General features: G+C 37.8%; 2 protein-coding genes across 2 annotated transcripts in view; one reads left to right on the forward strand and one right to left on the reverse strand.

The window, feature by feature from the left end:
• Nucleotides 1-15,592, reverse strand: part of SCaMC (Short Calcium-binding Mitochondrial Carrier) — a 17,354-nt gene extending 1,762 nt beyond the window's left edge. The window contains exons 1-4 of the mRNA XM_022841240.2: nt 14,941-15,592; nt 13,363-13,561; nt 1,833-1,966; nt 151-327 (exon numbers count right to left, since the gene is read on the reverse strand). Coding sequence (XP_022696975.1) covers nt 151-327; nt 1,833-1,966; nt 13,363-13,561; nt 14,941-15,249 — 819 coding nt within the window. The 5' untranslated portion in view covers nt 15,250-15,592. The remainder of the gene's footprint in view (nt 1-150; nt 328-1,832; nt 1,967-13,362; nt 13,562-14,940) is intronic.
• A 7,665-nt stretch (nt 15,593-23,257) lies between these two features.
• LOC111264955 (putative G protein-coupled receptor CG31760) overlaps nt 23,258-24,308 on the forward strand; it is a 49,302-nt gene continuing 48,251 nt past the window's right edge. The window contains exon 1 of the mRNA XM_086970261.1: nt 23,258-23,831. Within this exon, the coding sequence (XP_086826387.1) occupies nt 23,541-23,831 (291 nt within the window). The 5' untranslated portion in view covers nt 23,258-23,540. The remainder of the gene's footprint in view (nt 23,832-24,308) is intronic.

Consider the following 24,308-nt stretch of genomic DNA (forward strand, 5'->3'; position numbering starts at 1 on the left):
GTATAGCGAGATCACGTATCGCTGAAAACGCTAGTCACAATACTTCAATATATACACAACGTGCAGCGTACATTACAAGATTTTGAACACATGTCAATTGCTTTCTAGCTTCAAGCGTTTTATAGTAGTCCTATGTCAAACAACACTTACCCGAATGATGTTTTTTAATCGGTCGTAAGTTAGAAATTTCAAAGCGGATTCTGGAGCAATTTTCATCACATTTATTCCATTGCCGCGCCAAAGACCACGAATGCCGCCTTCTTTTTTAAGTATTTGTAAGCAGTTCCACGCTGAACCGCATTCTTTGCCATGAACTTGAAGATAGAGCTGTAAACGCACATAGTATAAAGCGTACATCCCTAAGCATAAGCGGAACTATATGCACATTCTTACCGAATTACATATAGATAAAGAGAATTAGTTATACTCCCTATTTTTTCCGATTTTTGAAAAGTGCGTCTTGACATTAGTTTTCCGCACGTCAGCATTAAGGAATAGGGGCGTTTCGGAACATGCGAACAAATACGGATAGTGCCCCGAAGTCCACATTCGAGACATGGTCATAATAACTCAAGTATTCTAATCTCGAAATTTCCAGTGACTTTTGTACCTCTAAACGAATTGCAGATTGATCGTAATCTTTGCTGCGGTCCTGATAACTCAAATGGTGAACTTTGCAGTTCTCGTATAGAAAACTGATAATCTACCACACGATGCACCAATCATTCATGAAAGGTAACCAGCCAGTAGAGAGTGTCATTACCTCCTTATTGCACTCGGGTACAAAGGTCTACCAGACAAACGTAGTATCGGGTGAAATCGCAGTAATTTCATGACTCATCACCCAAGGCGTCCTATAAAACTGTATAATAGAATAATATTACTGCACTCGATACAATCGTGACCTAATAATACTCAACGCCATACCCTGCAACTTATTAATCCTAAATTTACAAAATACAGTTGTGCAAATTTTACGAAGAACATGCCTTCCTGCTTTTTTTGCTTGAGCATCTTTATTAAAATAATGTCTTTGATCACTTCAATATACGATTTAAATATAGTTCAGTATATAGGGCTTGTGGCGACTTAGGACGTACAGCATTAACTTATGATAATAACTCCTATTTTTTTTTATTAAAACAAAGCAGTCAACAAGCATTTAAAACAAATAGTTGAATGAGCAGTGGATGCCCACGAGGCTTGTATTTACCGCCAACACAAACGCTGGGCAGACCACTTGAGTTCTTTCTCCAGAGGTCGTAATACAACAGCGTGACAGCAAAAGGCGAGGAGGGTCTTACAAGCACAGGAAATAAATTCAAAAATATGAACGAACAAACAAAACTTCTATCTATGGGACTCGCAATCACGCTCTTTAGCATCACAGTACCCAGAAGTGTGGACGCCAGACTCACAACCATGCGCTGAAAGGTTCAGTGTCGCGTCGGGATTAATTATTTCCGAAGCTAGCTAGCCTTTTAGGATCAACAACACACTCGGGGCTTGATCGCTACAGTCCCACAGTAAATATATAGCGTGGTGATTGGGGCGAAAATTGGGCATAGTTGCATATAGTCGTCGAGTTCATTGTTACGCTTTTAAATATCGGCTTCTATGCGTTAAAGAACCTCTAGCCTAGGTTTTTTATAAACGAACATTTAAAAGTAAATAAAAATCTGAATTGCTGATAATTACATTTAGCAAATCATTTTCGCATTTAGTTAGAAAATCAAAAAAAGGGAATAGTTTAGCATTTGAATATAAATATTAGATACTTCGATTCCCTAAGTAGGAAGTGCAATACTGCTATTTAAGAATAAATGGCATACCTTCGTACGATCAAGGGGTGCTGTGCATGTTCGTGAGACCATACCGGCAACTCCTCCTGACACTAGATGTCGCCACCAGATGCCATCCCGCAACTCGGCTTCTGTAAAGTCGTCTGGGACTAGCGCGTCCTCACCTGAATAGTTCCGTAAAGTAGCAGGATACTTGAAACTTGTCGTAAGTTTTAATTGAATAGTATATAATCTGTGGGGCATAGATTATGGAAACGGCCATCGTAATTTAATTCTATCGGAACACTTATCTAAATACTTAAGCGATTGCTTTAAAAATGCTCTTTTCACCACGTGGCATGTGCGTGCATTTTTTTTTTCTGATGACAATACCGTCAACAGTCTGTACCTGTAGTCAATAGATAGCCAATTAGGCTTGAACAAATGCATTTTTATATATTTGTTCTCTTTTTTTGTAAGATACATTGGTTGTATGCTTTTAGCGGCACCGATGTCAGTTTATGTTAAATGATAGTATCCCAAAGATACTGTTAGAAATCCGTGCAAAGACTTTGTTACATACATAGTATAAACGTACAGTTTCCATATCTATTGACTGCGTGAAATTTGAATGACTAGAGCTGTGTAACATTACATTTGTAAATAGTAGTGGAGGCTGTACCTAATTTTAAATGGCAGCGTGCGCCATAGCCAAGAAAAATCGCCTTAAAAAAGATGACACCTTGTTGCAGAATGTGACAATAACCTCGAAATCGTTTCATTTTCCACTGGGAATTTTTTCTTTCGCTTAAAGTTAAATAAGAAAAACTTCTTTAGAAAAACAAAAACCATATAACTAAAAAACAAATTTTTGAATTATAAGCTTGCATCCCTATTCAAACAGTAATGCTCTGCGCATGCTAAAAGATATAGATTGCGGTTTAAAAAGTCGATTTTTCGCCTTAATACCTAGGGATCATTATTCACAATAATAGGTGGCTCGTGGCGGAGGCTCGGCAGATAAAATCTTCATTCGAAACATCTTAACATTAGAGCGTCTACCTAGAGTCACCTCAGTCGAACACTACGACTAACAGAATCAATCGCTGCCAACGACGTAGATTCACGCTACCCAACAGCAAAGCGATTAAATAAGAACCATTTTGTGTTTATATATTGTTTAATGTATTTTCTAATTTTATTTTTTTTTATGTGAGAGGATATGTAAAAAAATTATACCCATTGTTTGCGAAAGCTTGATTTTAGGAGGACATGAATATTGTCCACATCGAAAAATTGGTTGATCACACAATACATTTTTATACATTTAATGATCCGCTGTAATGAATAAACCCTTTCTACAAGATCGCCTAAGATAATAACTTGTCAATTTTTTAAATATCTTGGTTTTTAAATTTAATCAAATACACGATAAAGCCTTGATACCTTTGTACCCTGATGCTCTTAGCTTGAAGGCTTACTCGATTGATTCTAACAAAAAACCTGACGTACATGAGAAGCCATTTCTGCAATTTGTAGCAAATTAGCCACATAGGTCGCATAAAAAGCCATCGATGGCAAAATTAGTTTATCTCTGGTCATATGCAACAGAAAATCGGCGCTATAAAATGATGCCAATATGTGTGTCATTCCTCCTTGAATCATTGCTTGAAATCTATCGACTCGACTAAAATTCACCTCAGGTGAATATGTGCATTGATGTAATCTAGTAATTTAACGTTTGATACCCGGTAGCTATTTCAATTTTATCCGCAATAAAATGTGTCGCCATAGACACGCTCAGAAATTTGGCAAATAACGGAAGAATCAGACGCCAAGAACCATCATGAATACATGCGACAACTTGCTTTGCTCGAATTGTACCGAGAAGATTCGCGGTTTCATGGTATTTTCGTGTAGCAGAGAAACTTCAATTGACCGCTTTCATGGCTAATGAACACATTCGTCGGCAATTCGGACGCCTACCAGTATCCGACATATTCCATTCTATACTGTCAGGCACTAGCGAGTGCGATTACGTAGCAATAAACGGATTATCGAATTCGCCACGTAAGTTAATCACATACTTGGGATATCGCTGACCAAATCCAAACATTAGAGGGCTTTCCATTAATGTTAAATTCATAGAAAGCAACCGAGCTTGAAACACTTCCCGGTAGGTAAACAACACCAAGAAAGTTATGGAAGCGGCATACTCACTGCTTGATACGCTGGCAAAAGGTGAATAAAAAGGGTTTATATCCTTTCCCCACGCCTCATCCCAAAGGAGATCCTGTATAGGGTCCAATTGGAGCAACAAAAAACCCATTTGGTCCGTTCTTGGTGAGATCCTTTCTTCTAGTACTAAAGTTATTTAAGCACAACAGCAATTTATCACAAATCGAATGCACCCTTATCGTTCAACTTCCGTTAAAGGTCGAACCTACATTGAGCTCTTGCTAACGATGTTAACCGTCAATCTAGCGGTCCGCTTGCACTTCTCCTCACTCTTTGGCTAGGCCGCACACAAGTTCTTGTTGAACTTGATGCTTTCACTTGTAGAATTTAATCATCATATAATAACGACATCTAAAAGGTCATACGAATGGGAAGAGCGTCTTACTATCTTTACCAAATTTACAAGTAACAAAAACTTGAAGAGGATATAATGAGCAAAAATATTTACGCTCGGAAGATCAACATGACCTAGAGACTAAGTGTTTTATGTTCTAAGTTAACACAACGCGTGGCATAACTGATACTTGGTAGGAAGTGCTGCAGAGCAGGCGGTGTCATTACCGTCATTATTAGCACTCTTACCACGAACACACGACACCAGTGCACAGCTGCTCTGGACAAACTGGCGATTTCTCTGTCTGCTAATACTAGTTGGCGGTATTTGGCGGCAGTACCACGTGAGCGAGAGGTTGGCGAGACGGGAGTCTACAGGCACATATAGCAGCATGGAAAGGAGGTATAACCAGGCAAAACCGCCGAGCTAGGCCCTAATGGCGAGAGCAAAGATAGTAACGTTCCCAGTAATTTAACCTTTACTTGACCACAATAGAGCCACCGAATCAAACATAAATGTTCGCCAGTTTACGCGATCGCTACTTTGAGACACCATCATTGAAGAATTAGTAAATTTCATTAACTTGAAACTTCCCGGAAAATTCAAGACCTCGTCAATCTGTTTTGAGGCTGTAAACTCCGTATATTTCGCATAATGCGTACAGCCGTAAATCCGTTTTGCAATTGTGATTCTTTATGATGCTACATAGTTCGAAATACCAATCCAGTTATTGTCGTGATAATAACGCTGAAACAAAAACCTTATCAGATCGTTCAATTGCAGTTGTAATGAACCCCGTAAAACGTATATTAAACGATCTGTCGGGTTTAGATGTCGACAGTGAACTAATACGCCGTGTTCAATTATTTTAGCTGGCACAAATTCTTAAAAAAGACAGTCATGACTTTTTTCATGTTCTAACTGATGTAGTCCTTGGCTAACGAAAATTTGACTTAATGCTAACTTAATAGGCGCACACCACAAGCTACACTTTCGGCAGTTTCACATCAACGATAGATCGAATCAGAATTATCACAGTAGTGCCGCAAATGAGCTACAATGAAGCTTCTATGAAATTTGACATGATGTTTTTGTTCAATTTGTAGTTACCCTTTACCCGCAATAAAGTGTCAAAGCATGAGAAAGCTTTCATATGACTGCGGTCCCAAAACACAGCTGCCTTCAGGCCACGATTGACTTCGACAGAATAGACAACGCTGATTACCACTATGTTTGTCGAAATTATTCGATTAAATTCCTGTAACTAATGTAATTTTGAATATACTTTTACAAAATAAGAAAAACGTCTCGAGGGCCAGCCATTTACGACGTGAGTCGCGCTACTCTAATGCCAATACGGAAATATTTTTTCACGCAAGAATGATTTAGGTACCGTCGTGGTGTGCTTCTACCTAAAAGAGCGAAAGATAGTCACATTACACTGAATGTTTAATTAGAGAAAGTTAAACTTTTTTTTCGGTCAAGGAAGCCAAACTTCTGTGTAGCACGCTCTGTACTGTGAGTACTAGAAGTGCATCAACGCTTTTTGGTGCCATGATTAACTCAAGCAGGGTTCTATAAAAAAACAATTTCCATTCTAAAAATAGACAGTCTAACGTATTCAACAGATGAAATTAAGGACTGTCTGCTATGGGAGTTCGGTTTTCCCCTACGTATTTTAATTTAATTAAGCTCTTTCGATAGCACGATTCTTCTCCGCCTCGTTTCTATGACCCTTGCAGATTACTCTTGCTAAGCGCAGTAGGAAGTATAAGCACAATCATTTTGCAAAACGCAACTGCAAAATGTGCTTATTTTATCAGCCTAATATATATAATATAAAAATTATTGAGTTCAAGCTATGGACCTACATGTAAACCTCTAGCAAAACTACATAGCACATTTGTGGGCCGGGTGCTCCGTTTACCCCCGTTGCCGGGATAATCAAAAACTTATAATTTTATACTTTGGTTCAATTGGCCGTTTGGATAGAATGTTTCACCATACCATACTTTGTTTGTGAACGCTTAAGAATAACACGTACTCTCTTCAGCTTGATAGGATCAAAGCGCATAAATTATCAAAAGTTCTTAAGAACCATGAAAACAGTTGTAAATGTTAATCTTCCGAAGGAAAGGAAAATGGCTATTATATAAACTACATTTACTGGCCATTACCTGCGCCTATTATGGTTTGTTCAACCTCTCAATTCTATTTTAATTCGTTAATTAGTACTGACCAGATAGCTCAGACAAGTTTTTCTGAAATGTATGTATTCACTGAACATACTTGGTATCACATACTAGGCTTATAGGCTTCATAGGCCTAAAGCTCTGTCACATCTTTTAAGTGATTTAGATACATTTTATCTTACACAGGTCAGTCAGAAAATTATACATTGGTTTGAATTATTATAAGGATAACATATTGAATAAAAATATCAAGTCAACCTACTATGAAAACATGCACTGCATTTCCCGTCACATCTTTCGAAAAATCCTCGAGCACAGCAGTTGTAGCAGCTCGAATATTGTAGCTGCTGTTGCTGTCGGTCCACTCTAACGTTAGTTTGAAACCTATCTTGCAAGTCGTCATTATTGCCATAAATATTATCGTCCTTACTTTCATTGTCAGAAAGACTCGTAATGACGTTATCACTATCTTCCGTTTCAACGCTTCCCTGATTGCGTTCATAAATAATTCCGTTGAACATCGATAGTTTAGGCTGTTTTTCAATATGATTTCAAATACTTTATAAACCTCGTTTTCGCTCAAATTTAGCTTCGTCTCACTTAGGAAGGCCAAAACCTTGGACACACTGTGGGAAGATCTTACGGTCATCCACTAAAACTTAGCTAAGGTTACATTAAGTATTAGTAAGTAACGCTGAAGAAAAAACGTTAAGTAAATATAATACAACAACTAAGTGACAAACATTTAAAGTTCCTAAAAAGTATTTATCCATTTATCCATGGAGAGACATCCATTAGTAGCCTTTCAAATGGATGTCTCTCCATGTTGTTTTTCCACCAGAACAAACACTCGGAGTAGACAGTTCCACCACATTACCGATGGCCAAATTCTCGGTTTTCAAAGCTGGTCGAACGACTGACTCCCAACTTGAAACGAAATGTCTACGCCCACTTTCAAATTTAGATCAGCCGTTTTTTTGAGTTTAGTAGGAAAACACGTCACCGCTGAACCGTCACAAAAGTAAGCAATCAATCGAAGGTATATTTTCACATAAGTTTTAAGTTCGTGCTGGGCGGAACACCGCTATTTGTAGAGTATCTGAAAAGCAGATTTAAACTTTGTTTCATTCCTACAAATTCGAAGCACACGGATAGGAAATATAGCGGAGATCGATTTTGACTTCTATAAGGAGAATTTTATGACTAATGAAGCCTAAAAAGGGCAGAACAGAAATAAGAGATACGTAGTTACACATTTCGCAGTACATGCGCTCCATCACATCGTGTGTGAAATAGTGGATTTTCGGTTGCTAGCAATTACGGAAATCTACACAATATGTGGTGCAATAGATTATACCATACGGCGTCATGTTGTGCAGTATCACAGTTTAACAAATTCTCCAATAGGGCACACCGATCTTAAATGTTTAAAATTGTTCAGTTCATACATGCATACGACACAATTATATCTCTATAAACGCGGATAAACTATTTTGCACAGAAGCCGATTTAAACATAGAAGTGACACGTATATGTGATCGCGCTAAAATTCCAATGCATTTTTCCCTTTTTACTGTTGAGAGCCTTGGTGTTAGTCTTGTCAATATTGTAGTACTACAGTTCTCAGCATAATTTCGGGGCATAGTAGATAGCAGTATTTACGAAAACATCGTGCTAATAATTTATAGTAAACATAGGGATCGCATATCGGAGTGCATTGCGTATTGCTCTAAATACGTTTTTCTATCTAAAACTGCTCATCGATTTAACGTTGTAAAACAAGGATCTAAGTCGGATATTTTGTTTTCGTAACTTATCGTTCTTCGTTCAGAACGTTCATAATTATACGGATGCCTCAGGTGGTGAATTATATTGACGGAGTTTTTCGATAAAGAGAAAAGTATTTTTCACTATGTACACTAATCGGTTTTTCGTAAATGAAAGGCTTGATTTTTCTCAGGAAGGCGCGTTTAAACCTGTAGAAAACTACGACGTGCGAGAATGACATCTGAATCCCACAAGATGCTATGGGTTCGACTTTCATTTGACAAAGACGAAGCGCAGTTCCCAACGAAAGTTCCCATGACTATTTAGTGTCGGTACTATTTAGTGCTTTTCAAGCTCTATCCCCTATGTATGCTCTAAACGACTTAGCGCTCGAGGTTAATGTGATATTCACGTACGTACATTCTTCGATGTGCTTCAGCGATCTTCCATTTAGTCGCAATATGTCGGCATCTGCTAGCTGGTTGTCATCGATAAACTTCATGGCTTCGGTTATTTTTGTGCTAACCTCTAGGCCAAATTTTAGCACGTACTGAATCACGGTAGATACAGTTTACTACAAACGGTGTCTGCTGTGGCTCAATACCACAAGGTCGTCTGCGTTCACGATAATTTTTACCGACTTATGCGTATTTATTTTTTTCTACGACAAGGGTTGGGAACAACAGAGTTGTCGTAAAATCATTCGTCTCTTTATGATCGATCAGCGTTCCATTACTCTGACCCCATCACTAGCCTGCTAACTCGTAGCATAGACTTTAGTACGCGTAGGTCGATGCTCCGTGGCGGAACAGCGTCTTAAGTATCTGAATCCGTGTCGTGAAATCCGGAAGTCGACGAAGACGCTGCACACGGACCGACTCTTTCAGTATAATGATTTTTCACTAATATTTGGGGACAGCGTACCCACTAGTAGTCGAAAATGGCATCGAGTATAAAGCATCTAAACGTTAGCTCTCGGCTTTCTAATCACCCAGTTTTGAAAACGTTACTAAAAAATTACATGAAAATCCTTGACCGCATTACCCGAATATTATCGTTCGTGCTTTACATCATATTAATTCATGTGCGTTATCGCCAATTTTAAGTTTCCTAAATGCACAACATTGATGATTCCAATTATTAGTTACTATTTTCAGCGAGGAAGTATTTCGTCTACTAAAGTATGTCGCCTGAAAGTCAAACAATTTTGTTATGAGCTTTGCATTGTACTTAACATTGGCTTAACAATATTGAGTAATACTATCGTATCACAGAAGAAAAACCCAGCAATAAGAAACATTTGTACTTCCCAATAACCAGAATATATTTTTCCTTTTGTAAATCTCGACCTCTAGCTGGTCTTGTGAAATACCAATTCAGCAATTGCAGATTGAGTAGAAATGATCTCCCAGTATTAGCAAACGCTATTCAGGAAAACCCTATTAGGAGCTGATAAAAATTCATCAAAAATTAGGAACAACACTATCTTTAAAAGAGGTTAATTTTAGGAATCGCGGTAATGTTTGCACCAAATAAAGAGGATCTAACTAAGTCCAAGAAATTGCCAGTTGAGAAGGTCAATGCGCAACGTAGACGTAGTTTAGAAATTGTGCATATATTTACGTACAGTTAAGAACTCAAGAATATTTCTCATTGTTTCAAGATCTACTCGTTTATCGCCAACAGTGATTCAACTAGCCCATATATATTAGACTGTTTAGTATAAAACGCAACAAACATTTTTTAAGGTGCTATTTTATAACGGTGCAACGGTTCACGACACTCGAAATTTTGAATTCGAAATGCACTTGTACACTCTGAAATCTGAGACCGTTACTCAGATATCGTCACTCAGGGTTTTTAGCAAACGAGTCGTGGCAACCCATAAAAAATAAGGTAAATAACGGATAATAGTTCGATTTTGGAATTGCAGAGGTCGACACAGCTCGCTTGATGGATACTGTATTCGATAATTAGTTCCACTACTAATAGTAGTATCAGCCGTTGATTCATGAAAATCCAGGAAGTACATTTTAAAATTAAAGATATGTGGTGATGTGAGTAACGAGGTGTTTAGAACAAGATGACTCTGCCAACGGTGCACAGGTCTTAGCACTTAGTTTTGATGTATGTAAAAATACTATATTTGTTTGCCTCGATTAAATTGAAAAGTTTAGAAAATTGAATGAATGCATACCGCATAATTTAAACGAGGATCAAGACAGACATAGAGACACGTGCTTCACTATGCTGTTACGCTATAACAATGATTCCACTGTGCCCTGTGATAAAAATTGATCCTCTATAATAACCGCAAACGGTTACATTAATGGATAGATACAACTGAACTTGCGGATTATCATTCTAACATAAATGACCAGCTGCAAAACCTTACGGTATTTGTTTGGTGATCTAAAACGAATGTGATTCATTACGACTTCATGTATCCTGGTTCGTCGATTACGGCTAAAGTGTAGCGCCAACAATCAGAGATGATGAAAAGCTCCATATTAAATAATCAAGATCAACGAACAAAGGAAAATCACTCCTACTGAACTATGACATTCGAATTCAGAGTGGGAAAGCAGGTGTTCATATCATACTCGTCAGACACTCTTTTTTTAAGATACTGACAGTCGCTTAATAAAAAAAATCCTTAAATTTCAAGATAGCTAAGGGTCATAAAAAATAATAACGCATATTTGAAAATAAATTAACTAGGCCTGTGAAAATTCAAAAGGTATATTACGTTTTGTACTGCTCGATCTATATATATATATATATATATATATATATATATAGAACGTGCATATATTTACGTACAGTTGAGAAAACTACACTGTACATTATATTTTACGCTAAGTAAAAGATGAAACAAAAAGCTTATGAGCTTTATTTGTAGAAAACCGTTTTTATTACTGAAGTCGAGTATACACATATGCAGTATTTATAGATACATTTTATACATAAATTGAGGGGAGATGGATGAAAACTGGGGGGATTTCGATAGTCTATCAGGTTGTACATTAAGCATCGGTATTTCGGTGAGTCGATCGACTCCCAACTGTTTGTTTTCTTTTTCATAGTTCACGACATATTTTCTAGTCTGTTGAAGAAATCCCACAACGCAAATTACTGCTGTAAGGTAAACGGCCATATCCCTGCCTAACACAAGCCAACATATTCACGCACATTTTAGTTAGACTATGACAAAATCTTTTGGAAGCAAACAAGTAACAGCTGTTTGTAACATGAAACAGTTATATGCAAACGAATAAGGGCGGATGGTTTCAGCAGTGATTTTGGCTAAGTACATGCGTTTCCCAAGGAAGGGAGAATCAGCTGGCTTAGTGTAGCTCTGGGACAGATAGTTTTGCAAGGAGACATCTATATAATCTCCTCTTATGATTTCATAAAAAACTTTGTTACAAAACAAAGCTCAAAGAGTTGTGCCATTATTATTCTGTCTGTCGAGATCCTCCCCCCCCCCCATCATATAACTGACGCTTATCGTCGCACAGACATGCACCGTACTGCTGTAGCACAAGCGTAGTTAAATCTCACGCCGTACAGTACTACTACTCCACAAATAAAGCAGAAAGTTACTTATGTAAGGCAGACGAATGATCTGTCAGAAGCAGCCGGCAGCGGCATGGTTAAGACAACTCGGCGACAACGTGGCTTAGTTAGAGCACCTCACAATACACGTACACTTGTCTGCCATCCCTTTCTTACTTTGTTATTGTTTATTGTCGTCTGCCACGACAACTATCGATAATGACGCTAGAAGTAAATAAACGTTTGCGCGTTTCATCCTTAAACATTGCGTCAGATAATTGGCTCCCAACAATAAAAACTATTCGTACATACGTTAAGATTAAATTAACTTCAACTTAAATATCTGTATAATGGGGAACATAAATTATACGCTGTGAATATCACCTTTATTTTTTTATACATTTGTGTAAAGAACGTGCAGAGTATGCAGATACAACCACAAATAGCTCAAACTTTCTTTATTTTCCTTTTTAATTTCTTTTCTTTATTATTCGCGTGAAAGTTCTTTAATCCACTGCAAAAATTTTAATTTGATAAACTGAATTTTTCCATCAAATGTTAAAAAGGAGTTAAGAACAGACTTGAATAATTTGTAATTGACATTAGTCTGCCGTGTAATACTAGGCAAGTTCAAAAAGCATTTCAATTAAATGTTTTAAATGAAACGACACCAAGGTTTGCTGTGTCGATTCTCATCAACGACACAATTTGTATACAATTCGTATCCGTAAAGGAATTTTTTTGTATTTTTGATGTGACCTTGTGTCTCGACAAGCCAACTGAAATTCACAAGAAAGCCTTTTGAGTTTACACCAGGGCATAGACTAGGAAGCAAGCCACCAACTAAAACTTAATGTTGCATCTCCAAAGAAGTCACCAAAATCACTTGCGTACCCATAAACAACAAGCGCCTTCTACGTTAAAGGTGCGATAAGGAATATCCTCATTGTGAAGCAAGAAGAATAAGCACCTCGTTTGACACGATGAATTTCATCCCCCCGCCCCTTTGATGTCAATCCGGGTATTTATATTCTGTTAAAAAAGTAGCAAGCAGTTTAGGCATTACTCGATACATAGGCCAATACGTGAACGTAATTCTATCAGCGGTCGTAATCTAATCAACAATTTCTCCTACTTTCTTACACTAAAGGAATATCAAACGTGAAAATCGTGTACTACCTACTATAACTATTCTTAGATCAACGTAGTTAGAATTATTTGCGTAATTTCGCTGCAAAGAGAAGCTCGCGAAGTCGACCCGTTGTTATTCGAAAATCTGACTGAAATTTCACAAAATGGAACCAAAGTTTTTTCTTCACCGGGAACGGCTTGTTCCTTTTTTCAAGCTAATAATGTTACCTAACATTATCTAAAAATACTTTAGCTTATAGCCAGAACTAAAATATTCGAGAAAATTTGTATATTTTCGGCGCTACATGAACTCAACTGCAATAACTTGAACAAAATGATTGTTTTTAAATGCTGCACCTACCGACGTCTAGCATAACGGAATGATGCCTCCACAGAGAAATAATTTCGTGCAAATCAGAGGTTGGATGAAACAATAGGTAGTCCCGCCACTCCTCGAAGTTGATCGTCAGAGAGCCATCTTTATCCATTCTTCTAAGAAGTCGGTGCGCCTCCGCCTGATCAATATTGATGCCCAGCTTCCGACACGATGACATAATTTCCTGCAGACCAACAGCAAGGTGGCTGTCATCAGCGTGACCAACATCATAAATCGAGGCCATACGGCCAGTACCTTTGATGGCGATTCTCCACAAATACTATTGTTTCACTGCTGTTAAACTAGAAGCACTGACCAATGCCATTTTTTTTGTTTTGCCACTTTTTAAATGAAAATAGTATAAAAAATTGCCATTGAAAATTTGAGTGGCAATATTTTTAAGCAAATTTGTTTTTTTCAATCTTGCTTTATCAAACAGTGTTTTCATCAAAGTTGCTTTATGCTTATTTCTGTTCAAACAAATTTATTTCGAATGTGTGAAGCATATTTCGTGTTTATTAGGGTAGTTTCTTTTTCCAAAATTCGTGAAAAAATTACTCAGCTATGGTTAGTTATATTAGTTATAAAACAATTATTTCTAAACTCCAATAATATTGAATATTTTTTTGCTTCTAAGTATCCTTACCTGATTAGATATATTGCAGAGACAAAATATGTTACACGGAAGTGATTAAAACCGATATTAACTTACAGAAAGGTATCTATAAAGAAGTAGCAAAGAAGAGTACGCGTCATTTTCTATATAAGAGAAACAACTATGTACGCTATTTTATGAATATGCAGAGTATTTTCGACAAATGTAGAGAGATAGTGCGCTCTAAGTTGAAGTACTTCAGGTTGGCCAACAGCACGACTTATATCCACAAGAATAAGGGTTTTGGATAATGTGCACGGAGCGTAACCTGTAGACGATGATTTTCTTGTCATTATGAAATATATGAGATATTGTTAGACAGTCATGGTTAAGATACGAGTTACGGGTCAAACAAGTGCTTAACTGTTTGATTTGACATGAACTGATTGATAATGATTCGCTTATTTCTATACAATATAATTTATTATAGTTAAATGTAGGAATAACATTAGCTTATCTGTTTAAAGAAAAACGATATACTTTATTGTCAGAGCCAGTTATTGCGTAAAATAGGCCTTATAGGGATCCTTCAAACCACAAACTCTACCTACAGATTACTCCATTGCGACTTCAATACGGTGAGCTTCTCTACCAGAGCCAATAGTGTATTTGACTGACACATATAGCTTGAATATTTCGATGTACCAATCCGAAGCCTAATCATCTTCGTTCCAAAAATCGTAGAAGGGTGAAGCAAAGCACAAAAACTAAAGACAAAATAATTATATCCACTAGAACGTTCGACTCCATTTAAATTATACAATAGCAACAAAGTATGAAATCGTAAGATGAAATCGTACTGCTAATCCCAGTAATGCCAGTAAATATGTATTATATTTACGATCGATACGCTTTTATTACCAAAAGGCGATGTAAATGACAACTAACGAATTATCATAGTAACTAACCTCTTCATCAATGTGGCCGTCAGCGTTCTCGTCGATCTTGTTGAAGACAAGCTTGAGGTTCCTCTCATGTTCAAGGACATACTGCGCGAACTCCTGGAAGTCCACAACTCCGTCGCGGGCCAGATCTGAAGATTCGATGAACTTTTTGGCGTTATCGGTCGAATGGGGCAAACCGAGCTTTTGCAAGCCAGCGGTTAGATCCTTCACGTCAATTCGACCATCTCCGTCTACATCCAGTTTATGAAATAAATCTTTTAACCGTGTTTGTGTTTCGACGCATAGTTCATTTGGATTTTCCGCACCCTTCATTATTGATAGCTTACAATTCAGTGGTAACAGAGATCAGTAGGAGCTACCAGCAAAAGCTCAGATTACTTGCCACTATTACCGGAGCTCTGTGCGACTAGGAACCGCAGTTTACCTCAGGCCCAACTGATCAACAGAAGAACGCTATTTTACACCCTACACGGAAACCAGCTATTAATAACAAGAACGAGAATCGTGATAGCACAAACGAGTCATACACAGACTATTACTACTGGAAATCTAGTCCACCACAATAGTAGTAATCGCAAAACATTCAAACCTCCGCAGTGTTAATAATCGGAACAAATTTGACTGGCACATGGCATGTCGCGCTGCTCCGAGTTAGCGCGCGGTACTTCTACCTAGATAACGTGAAGCTCATCACCATCTGATTACTGATTTGTTTTCCTGTATGTACGAATCGAGATCAGTAAACATTATATTCTTTTCATTTCAAAAACATAATGTATTGTATGAAGTTGCTTTAGTAGTTAAAAACATGGACAACAGAACTATGAAATATGGGTCTAATAACGGGGTAACTTAAAATTTAGCCTCGTCCAATTATGGTCGTTATATCTTAAATTCCGTGCGGATTGAAATAAAAACAGGTAATTTCCATAGATATTCACCAAATCTTCGACTCCAAAATAATAACTGAGCTTATTAATCAACAGTTTGGATGTTCAGATCTTCGACGAGTCTGGGTAGTTATTCGTAGATTTCAAGTTCCGCACGATTATCCAATCGCACCACAATTACAAATAAATTTTTAGCGCAACGTGCAAGATTTAATTCTCATGATCCTTTATGATCCAATATATTTAATAATAACCGAGAAACTCCGAAATACCTTTATTAAGGACCCAACCGGTGCATATTTTGTCTAAAGCAAGTACTACTATTGCTAAAGCTGTGGATCATTTGAAATCGTGCGTTCTCGTCGAATCCCTAGTTTCATGTCAATATTTGTTAATAGGTTGTTCAAATCCCGCCAATGCATTTACAGTGGTGAACACGGTGGGTGTGAAAAAAAGATGTCCCAAAAATATTTTACAATGGAGAGAAGTCATAATATCGTTTCCGGTTTTGTAAATAATGCTTAGTTACTCGAAAATGTCTATCGTTTTCTGTTATCTAACAGTTTCTTAAAACAAGTGTTAAAGGGTGTGCAAAGTAAATTCATTGCAACAGCCTTTTTGAAAAGTAACATCTGTAGAACAGCAATAAACATTGGCACGTCGAAAGAATTATGCCAAAATTCAGTCAAGCGATCGTAATAATAATCTGATTTTAATCTCGTTACAAAATAATCATTGTTGATTCGGGTTGTTTTAAATTAACCCCGATAGGGCTTAATCCGGCATCAATCTTATTTTTGCAATTTAATTGGATATTTTTAAAGAACGCCTTTTGTCTACATTTCCCTATAAATTTTGTTTAAGTTTAAATAAACATGATTTATTATATATATCTATATTGGAATGGATGATGATTTTGAACAGTACGCGAAGATTTTACACTTAAAGATGGCGGGTTTGAAGAAAACAATTTGGCAACGTAAGAAAGAATATTTTATGTCATTACAGAGCTCGGAGGAAACAGTTGCGAATTATTTTTACAAAATTAACGTAGAGCAGAGTTAATAGACGGAAGGGAATTGAAATTAGGCTCACAGTAGAAACATAAATTGAATTTTTTTTTGGTAAACATCAGAATCTCGCAGTGGTGCGGAGAATGGAGTAAAGATAGGAACAGAAAATAATTCAGTCGACGTAATGCTAAAAAGTAATAATAAGCTTAATATAATGTATAGTAGTTAGACTGGAATAGAATTAAGCAGCGGTCATTCTGCGTATCGAAATGCTGATAATTGCAGCGAAGGATTTCAATTTACTCAAAACGAAATAGGAAAACTCAGGTTCCCAAAGAAGCTACGATAGAGAAAATATTTACAAACTTGAGTTTATGACGAATTTGCAGGTTATCCCTAGGGTAACTAGGGTCTGGTTACACCGCGATTAAGATTGACGTCCAATGCCCCATAAAATTAGCATCCGAGGATGACGATTGTCTTTAGTTTCACTGTGGCGATGTTGAGGCTGTAAATAAAATACAAACAAATTTTTCGAGCGTTCTTTTCTGTATTGTCCATTTGTACCCTATCGATTATTTTCGACGGTTCCCTAGGATGACTCCAGCTCTTGATCCGTGTAACGTTTAAAACATCGGTCGACAAGATACGTTTTTTTTTTATCTCTAAAATACAGTTTTGTTTTTGATGGACTACCATGCCGTTTTAAAGGTAACCCTATTTATGATTGGGCTCTTGGTTCTGATTCTCAAGCGCCCATGAAAAAATGCTACCGTCGGGGTTTAAGAAGCCATGGACTGCTAGCGTTCCCAGAAAAATGATTATAGATAACATGTAAGCTTGCCGTAACGTAAAAAATATTATGTTGGAGAGAACGGACAGCAGGTGCTCATAATAGAAGCGCAGAGTGTAACTAACCGCATTACCGTAATACCGGATTAGGGAACAAAAGAAAATCAATTCACTGCACACTCTTTGATTTTTCGCGTGAGTCGTGTTTTACTCAATCAATCGCATGCTTTTAATCAAAATCATCAATCAAAAAGTTTAGAAAACTGCTGGTTTATGACAACGTTGTGTTTTGGGTTAAAAGTTACTAGAGATTGGAAACCTTTAATATAATTAATAGTTAAATATAGTGGATTAATAGCTGAAATTTCCAACCACAAAGAGTTTCTCAAAGGTCGTATGTTGGGCCTGTACATTTTTAAAGTCTTACGTTTTTTGTTTACAAAAAAACATTCCAGACCGTGTAGTGTACAAGCTATTGACGAATAATTTAAGAAGAACAACCAGGATATGAGTATTTTTGCAAGTCGCAATAAATAATATATCTTAACAAATTCGACTCCATCCGACATTATTGTTTCAACTGAATACAGGTGCAATATACATTGTTAATCATCTCACAAAAAATGACTATATATGGTTTATCATAATGTGCGTTTAGTTTCAATGTCAGAGTTGTCAACATTCGCATTTGACTATTTCAAAGCATGTCTAGTGCGGTCACTTTGTTTTATATTTGATAAATATTATATATATTTGTTATATTATATGCTATATTAATTTATATTTGTGCTATCGCTTGGGGGCGATCGAAATTTATCGGACGGTTAGCTTCTAGATGTAAGATTTTTCGCAAAAGCATTTTTTTTTCTTATCTATGTGTACTAGTGGAATTGTCCTGTTTTGGTTTAGAAGAAAACTTTTTTTTATATTCAAGAAAATAATCTGCGAAATGACCGATCTCTTAGTAATTTAGTCATGAATAGATTAGTACGCCTTCCGAGTAAATCTTAAATACTTATATGTACTAATTTATTTAGAGAAATTGGTTAATATTTTCTTAATAACTTTTTAAATCAAATTTAAAAAAATGTTAGCTAAAATATTTTTCAAGGCAATTTTTATTTTCGTGTATTTTTCCAATTTTTCATTTGTGTTTTTATTCTCGAAATCGTTGCAAAGAAGAAATGAGCAGAACAAAAAATAAAAGTTTATAGTAACCAAAAAAGGAGGGGGTCTGAATACGTGATGCTTCTTGAAGCATCAAATGGAACAGTCCGAGAAAAATGTGGAGGTAGCAGTAATGCGTTCGACCTGAACAAGGAGAAATTTTGTAAATTTGGTTATGAAAAGCCAACTGTAGTCTGCGTATCTAAGTATAATAATATAGCTTATGTGTAATGAATGAGTTAATTAGTGCTCTCTTGTAAAGGGAATATAATATGCATTCTTGTTCTTATCGTTTTGACCTCTTCTTTTTTGATCTAATATGACGCCCGTATTTCTCGTCTATCTAGTCTCGACACCTCATTGTTTAGATCTTAGGGCAACTTTTGGTTCTTCGACAATTGCGAAGTAAGGTTCGTCGCCGGGTGCTCTTTGCCTTAGTTGATCCATACAGCTTAATAACCGAACAAGCGCAAAGATCTACTTTCAAAATCTCACGGCCAATTTAGAGAAGCATCTATAACCTGTACGAAATTCGCGCCATTAAAGCCTAGTACTCGCCGCGCAACTACCAAACTCGATCCTTTCAATCCGGAGAGGTGCATTATTCTTCAAGTAAAAGCCGTCTATGCTTATTGCAACTCTGCAACACTGTTATTAGTGGTTCCAATTTTAATGAGCTTTGAACGACGCTACGGTAGTAGCATTGTCTCAGAGTTTCGTGGTATGCAAGGGACCACTGACGTCATTGGAAACGTCGATTGGTTCGTTTTGATCCGATAAGCAATGTTCATATTTCACAAAGAAGGCGTCATTTCCCCTCCGATCTCAGATCAGGCTGATCAACGCGACGCGACTTAGCTCCAGCGTGGATGATGATGATGATGTATACGGAACACAACTATTTCGCTATCCTTGTAATGCTACCTAGGGAGACTTTAGAGTACAAGGCTCTTTAGACCCAGCTCATTTGGCAGCGCGCTCTCCATTTCCATTACTTACGCGAACGCTTCAACCTGTCGCAGGTAACGGGAGAAAAACCATTCCAAAAATTCTGATTCAAGCAGTTTCACCGTAAGGTTTTTCCGTCACCTCGTTTAATAGTCAGCGCTCAATATAAAGGTTGCGTCCTGCAATGAAGTATTATAAATCCTATATCTAAATCTTCTCTAATAATATGATGATATGAGCAATGAGGACCACGTTTAATACGTGAACTAAAACAATTTCAATTACGACTTAAACGAATACTTTTATAATTGAAATTTATATAATTGTATAATTAGAAGATTTGTGAATGAACTTTACGATGAAGAAAAGTGATATGTTTTTTTTGGACTTTTATTTTATACGCTTCAACTGACGACTTTAAGATCTTGAGACGTTATTGACGTTTAAAACTTGCAAGTTGTTAATGTGTAAACTAGTGTTACCAGTAATCGACGCGTTGTTATTGATTTGCCCAATATAGTCAGCTGGTGTTACTTCATCCAAGCTAAGCTACATTGAACATAATCATCTTAATAAGCTTGCTGCTTTATTATTGTTCTTATTATCCAACCGAGTAAGTATTTTGCTCTCCGCTTAATTTTTCCTAAGTGATTATACCACCGAGCAGTTATATATAATCACCGCTTCAGTGATGAGATAACTTTTTACAGTTACCCTTATCACCTTTCTCGTCCATTTCAGTAATCCTGATGCACCTCTCAGCTTCTAGTACGCTCCTTCTTATTAAGGAGTTAACAGTGTAAACAACCATTCCAGTACTTGTTTCGTTGCGTTCAGCATTTTTTAAATATACCGGAATGATAATTATAATAAACGGAAGCTAAATATTTTAAGGTTTATTCTTACCTACAGGAAGTGTAACAAAACTTTTGTTTGCGTTTATACATGCCTTCAACCCGTTCAAGTTTCTCATAGGGAAAATCGCTAAGTTGAAGGGATTCATGTGCAGCTATACTAATAATAAGAAGAAGAAACTTTGCCTACGGGTTATCAGTAAACGATTAAGTAATTTAAGCCCAAAGACGCTGATAACTGTAAAGTTACCAACCACTCTCCCTAAATGTAAATGACTGTCGGTTTGCAGGAAGACAATTTTTCGCACGCGGCATCTACTGTAAATCTACCTTTTGTAAAATAAAGCCTACTTTTGCTTTTGTATAATATACGTAGTGGTATATATACTATTGTCCTGCAATTTACCTTATTGTATAAAAGGTCCCTTTTTGCAATGTCATATATATATATATATATATATATATACACAAAAAGAATATATTATATAACCATACCCGATGATGAATATGACGATGAAGTTAAGTAAATCATTTCTATGTCTCAAACGGAAAATTATTGACCTAACTGTCTAACATGCTACGCTACATATATTAGCTATACTAATAAAGTCTCCTATCGTTGTCAAGATCAACAGTAAAGGGAGTAAGTATATTCATATAATGAGGAATATTTGAATCGGATGTAGGTATGCGCTATAAACATGCGCTATATATTTGTAGGGGAAATCTTAAGAGGAAATAACGTTTTCTAGGTAATAACTCGTGACGGTCCTATGTGTAATGTATTATCTTAAGGACTCGCGGTGGTCTAGGTTCGAACCCAGGCGACGGCAGGTTTTGCTTGGTATTGGGAGCCAGCTCTCTGCTAAAATGCCTAACGGTAATTGCCTAACGGATACGTTCATAAGATTTCAACCAACAAAGCAATTAAGTTGTAGCAGATTTAGCAGAACATTTTGAACTGTTTAGAAAATTTTCTCTTAATGGAACTTACGCTGATCGTTATTATCCAAGTCATATGACGACAACAAAATGCTGGGCCAGCCATATTACAACGACTGGTTATGAAAGAAACAATGCCTTATTATTATTATGTTATAGGCATGATGCCCGAGTGCAATTGGGGCAGATTTTGTCAATTCGATGCCGGTCGTTCGGTGGGTTTGGTACATTTTTCATTTACGCAGTTTTAGTATACAATAATATGAAACAATTATAAACCGAATCTCCATTTGAATAAATATGTTTAAGAATAAATCTACATGTTTCTTAAGCGCCAACAAACAAAAGCAGATAAGATTATAAGATATCAAAAAGACAAGGCTAACTAACTTTTCAGACCATCAGATACCGGTATTGTTTATTATACAAAAGAAGCTAACTAAACGTAAATTGCTCCGTAAAGTGAATAATAATAACTTAATTTTTTTTTTACTTGAAATCTAACCCGATACCTTATGACTATCATCATGTCACCTCTCCCACTTGTTACCGTGACAGTTTAATATATGTGAAATCATCCGCGAACTGTAAAATGTGTTTCAATAAACGATCGAGCCTCTCAGTCATAAATACACTGCGCCGCTGTTGCCCAGACATATGGTTCCCAGTGTAGCGTTTTCTGTCTATGCACATAATACGAAAATCATCGAAATTCACCGAGCCGTTTTCGTATTACCGATCCTAATTTTTTTGGCCCGTATCTACACGTGAATATACCTAACCCAATTTATATATATATATATATATACATATATATATATATATATACTGTAAACAGTTTACCAATAGAATTACACATCTAAACAAATGGGATCTAAAGGATGAGTTTACTTTTACGAAAGCTAACCATTACTTCTAGCCAATCAAATTATGCTTTAGTGTAAGATGCTCACCTGCTCAGCTGTACATCGGTGCTGAATTTTTAAGAAGCAGTCAATGCTACAGTAAGCTTACAACGAAAATTCCAGAAATCAGTAAGTTACAGAATTTTAGCATGCGATCCGAGCTCCAAAGCCTGGAAGAGGACTCTAGCAATCTTGTGATGCGCGTCGGCTTGTTCTGTCACTGCCTTAAGTTGCTATGTGTTTCCTTGTTTCCAGTTTGGCGGACATCTTGATTGGCAGTTGCAGAGGAATTGCAAATCGAATGGTCCAAGGTTATGGAGGTGGCCGGAAATCGGAATGCTCTAATCGTTCTTCTATTTAAATCTGGTCTTGTGCGGCATGTCTGCCCAGGTACGTCTGTCTGTTAAGTTAATGTAAAGCTGTCTAGAGTTATGGGTTTCATGGTGAAGATTCAAAGAGGTTTAGGGATAGTCAGGTAGAGCGAAGTGGTAGAGGAGTTGCATGATGGTGGTGATAGTGCGTCTTATCGTAATCCCATTTCCCTTCCCACAACCGTTCAATCGTTCCCGCCTGTGTTACTTCTGGTGCAGACTGGCGCCCACTGAGGCGCAGCCGAGGGCGAGAGGAATAAAGGGGGACCTAAGAACGGGGATCTGTGTGGGGCGATTGGATGGAGGAGGGAGGGCAAATATGGCGGTGCATTGAGTTGCTTAGTCGGAGGCAGCAAGCAGCCTTCCAGCGACGCTCAGCGTCCCGCGCTAACGAAGAGTGGAGTGGAGTCGACCGCGAGGACAGCCGTGGTCGCCGCCACCGAAGAGGAACAGGATAGGACAGCTGACAGATATTTTGTTAGGGAGGGCAAATACTGTGTGTGTGTGAGGAGGAGGTTGCCGCCAGCGGCGGGACGGGAAGAACCAGCCACGATGATGAATTGAGGATACGACGGCGGGCATGCCCTAGTGGTTGCTGCCAAGCAGAGTGCCGAGTGAAGTGGCAGTCTGCGTTGCTGGTCTGTGATCCGTAGCCTGGACAGGGCCATTGAGGGCAGGGCGACTGCGCTTGGCGCTCGCCCGCTAGCGGCCAGCATTGGCCATGCTGACGACGCGGGCCGCGCTTTTGGCCCTAGCGCTGGTGACCGCGCGTGGCAGATGGCTCGGCATACATAGCCATGGTCACGGTGGACCGATGTCACGCTCCGAAATGCGACAGGCATCTCCTGAGGAGCCGGAGCATGACGCTCTAGCTGACATCGAAGCCGTGAAGCGCGAGAGCTTCTGCGCCAAAAATACATACCTACAATGGGCCCGCGTTGACATTCCGGATACTGATAGTGCACAGGTGCGCGATAAGGCGCTGCTTGCCGCCAAGCTTCTGGCGCCTCAGGTGGGTTCTTCGGTGTTATTTCAACGACTTGCAAGATAAACCATCGTCTTTGTGTAATGTCATCAAGTACAAGCAATCCTAAACGATCCAAATTTACCTGTGACTTTCTGGGGTGCTTTACATACGACAAAGGAGATTTCCATGATGTGATTTATATAAAAAGGGCAAACCTATAAGGATTTGTGCAATTACCAAGGATATTTACCGTTGTGGATACCTCATGTGTCAGTGTTTCAGAAAAAATGAGTGGATTGCATATCACGGGTCTTTGTGAGGCGTGCGTGTGTGTGTGTGGCTGCTGCTGCCGGCATTTACGTCTTAGCATTAAAACTATTGAGTTCTTACGTTGTGCGAAGACGGTTTTCTATTTCGATTCAGTTGTCAAATGATTCAACTTCCCAGCAGCGATTGACACCCTAGCGATAGGTGTGAGCTATGACGGAGTTCGGGTTTACCAGAGTTGGATTTCACAGGGCA

This window comes from Varroa jacobsoni, unplaced genomic scaffold (assembly GCF_002532875.2).
Source record: "Varroa jacobsoni isolate VJ856 unplaced genomic scaffold, vjacob_1.0 scaffold_917, whole genome shotgun sequence".
NCBI classification, from domain to species: domain Eukaryota; kingdom Metazoa; phylum Arthropoda; class Arachnida; order Mesostigmata; family Varroidae; genus Varroa; species Varroa jacobsoni.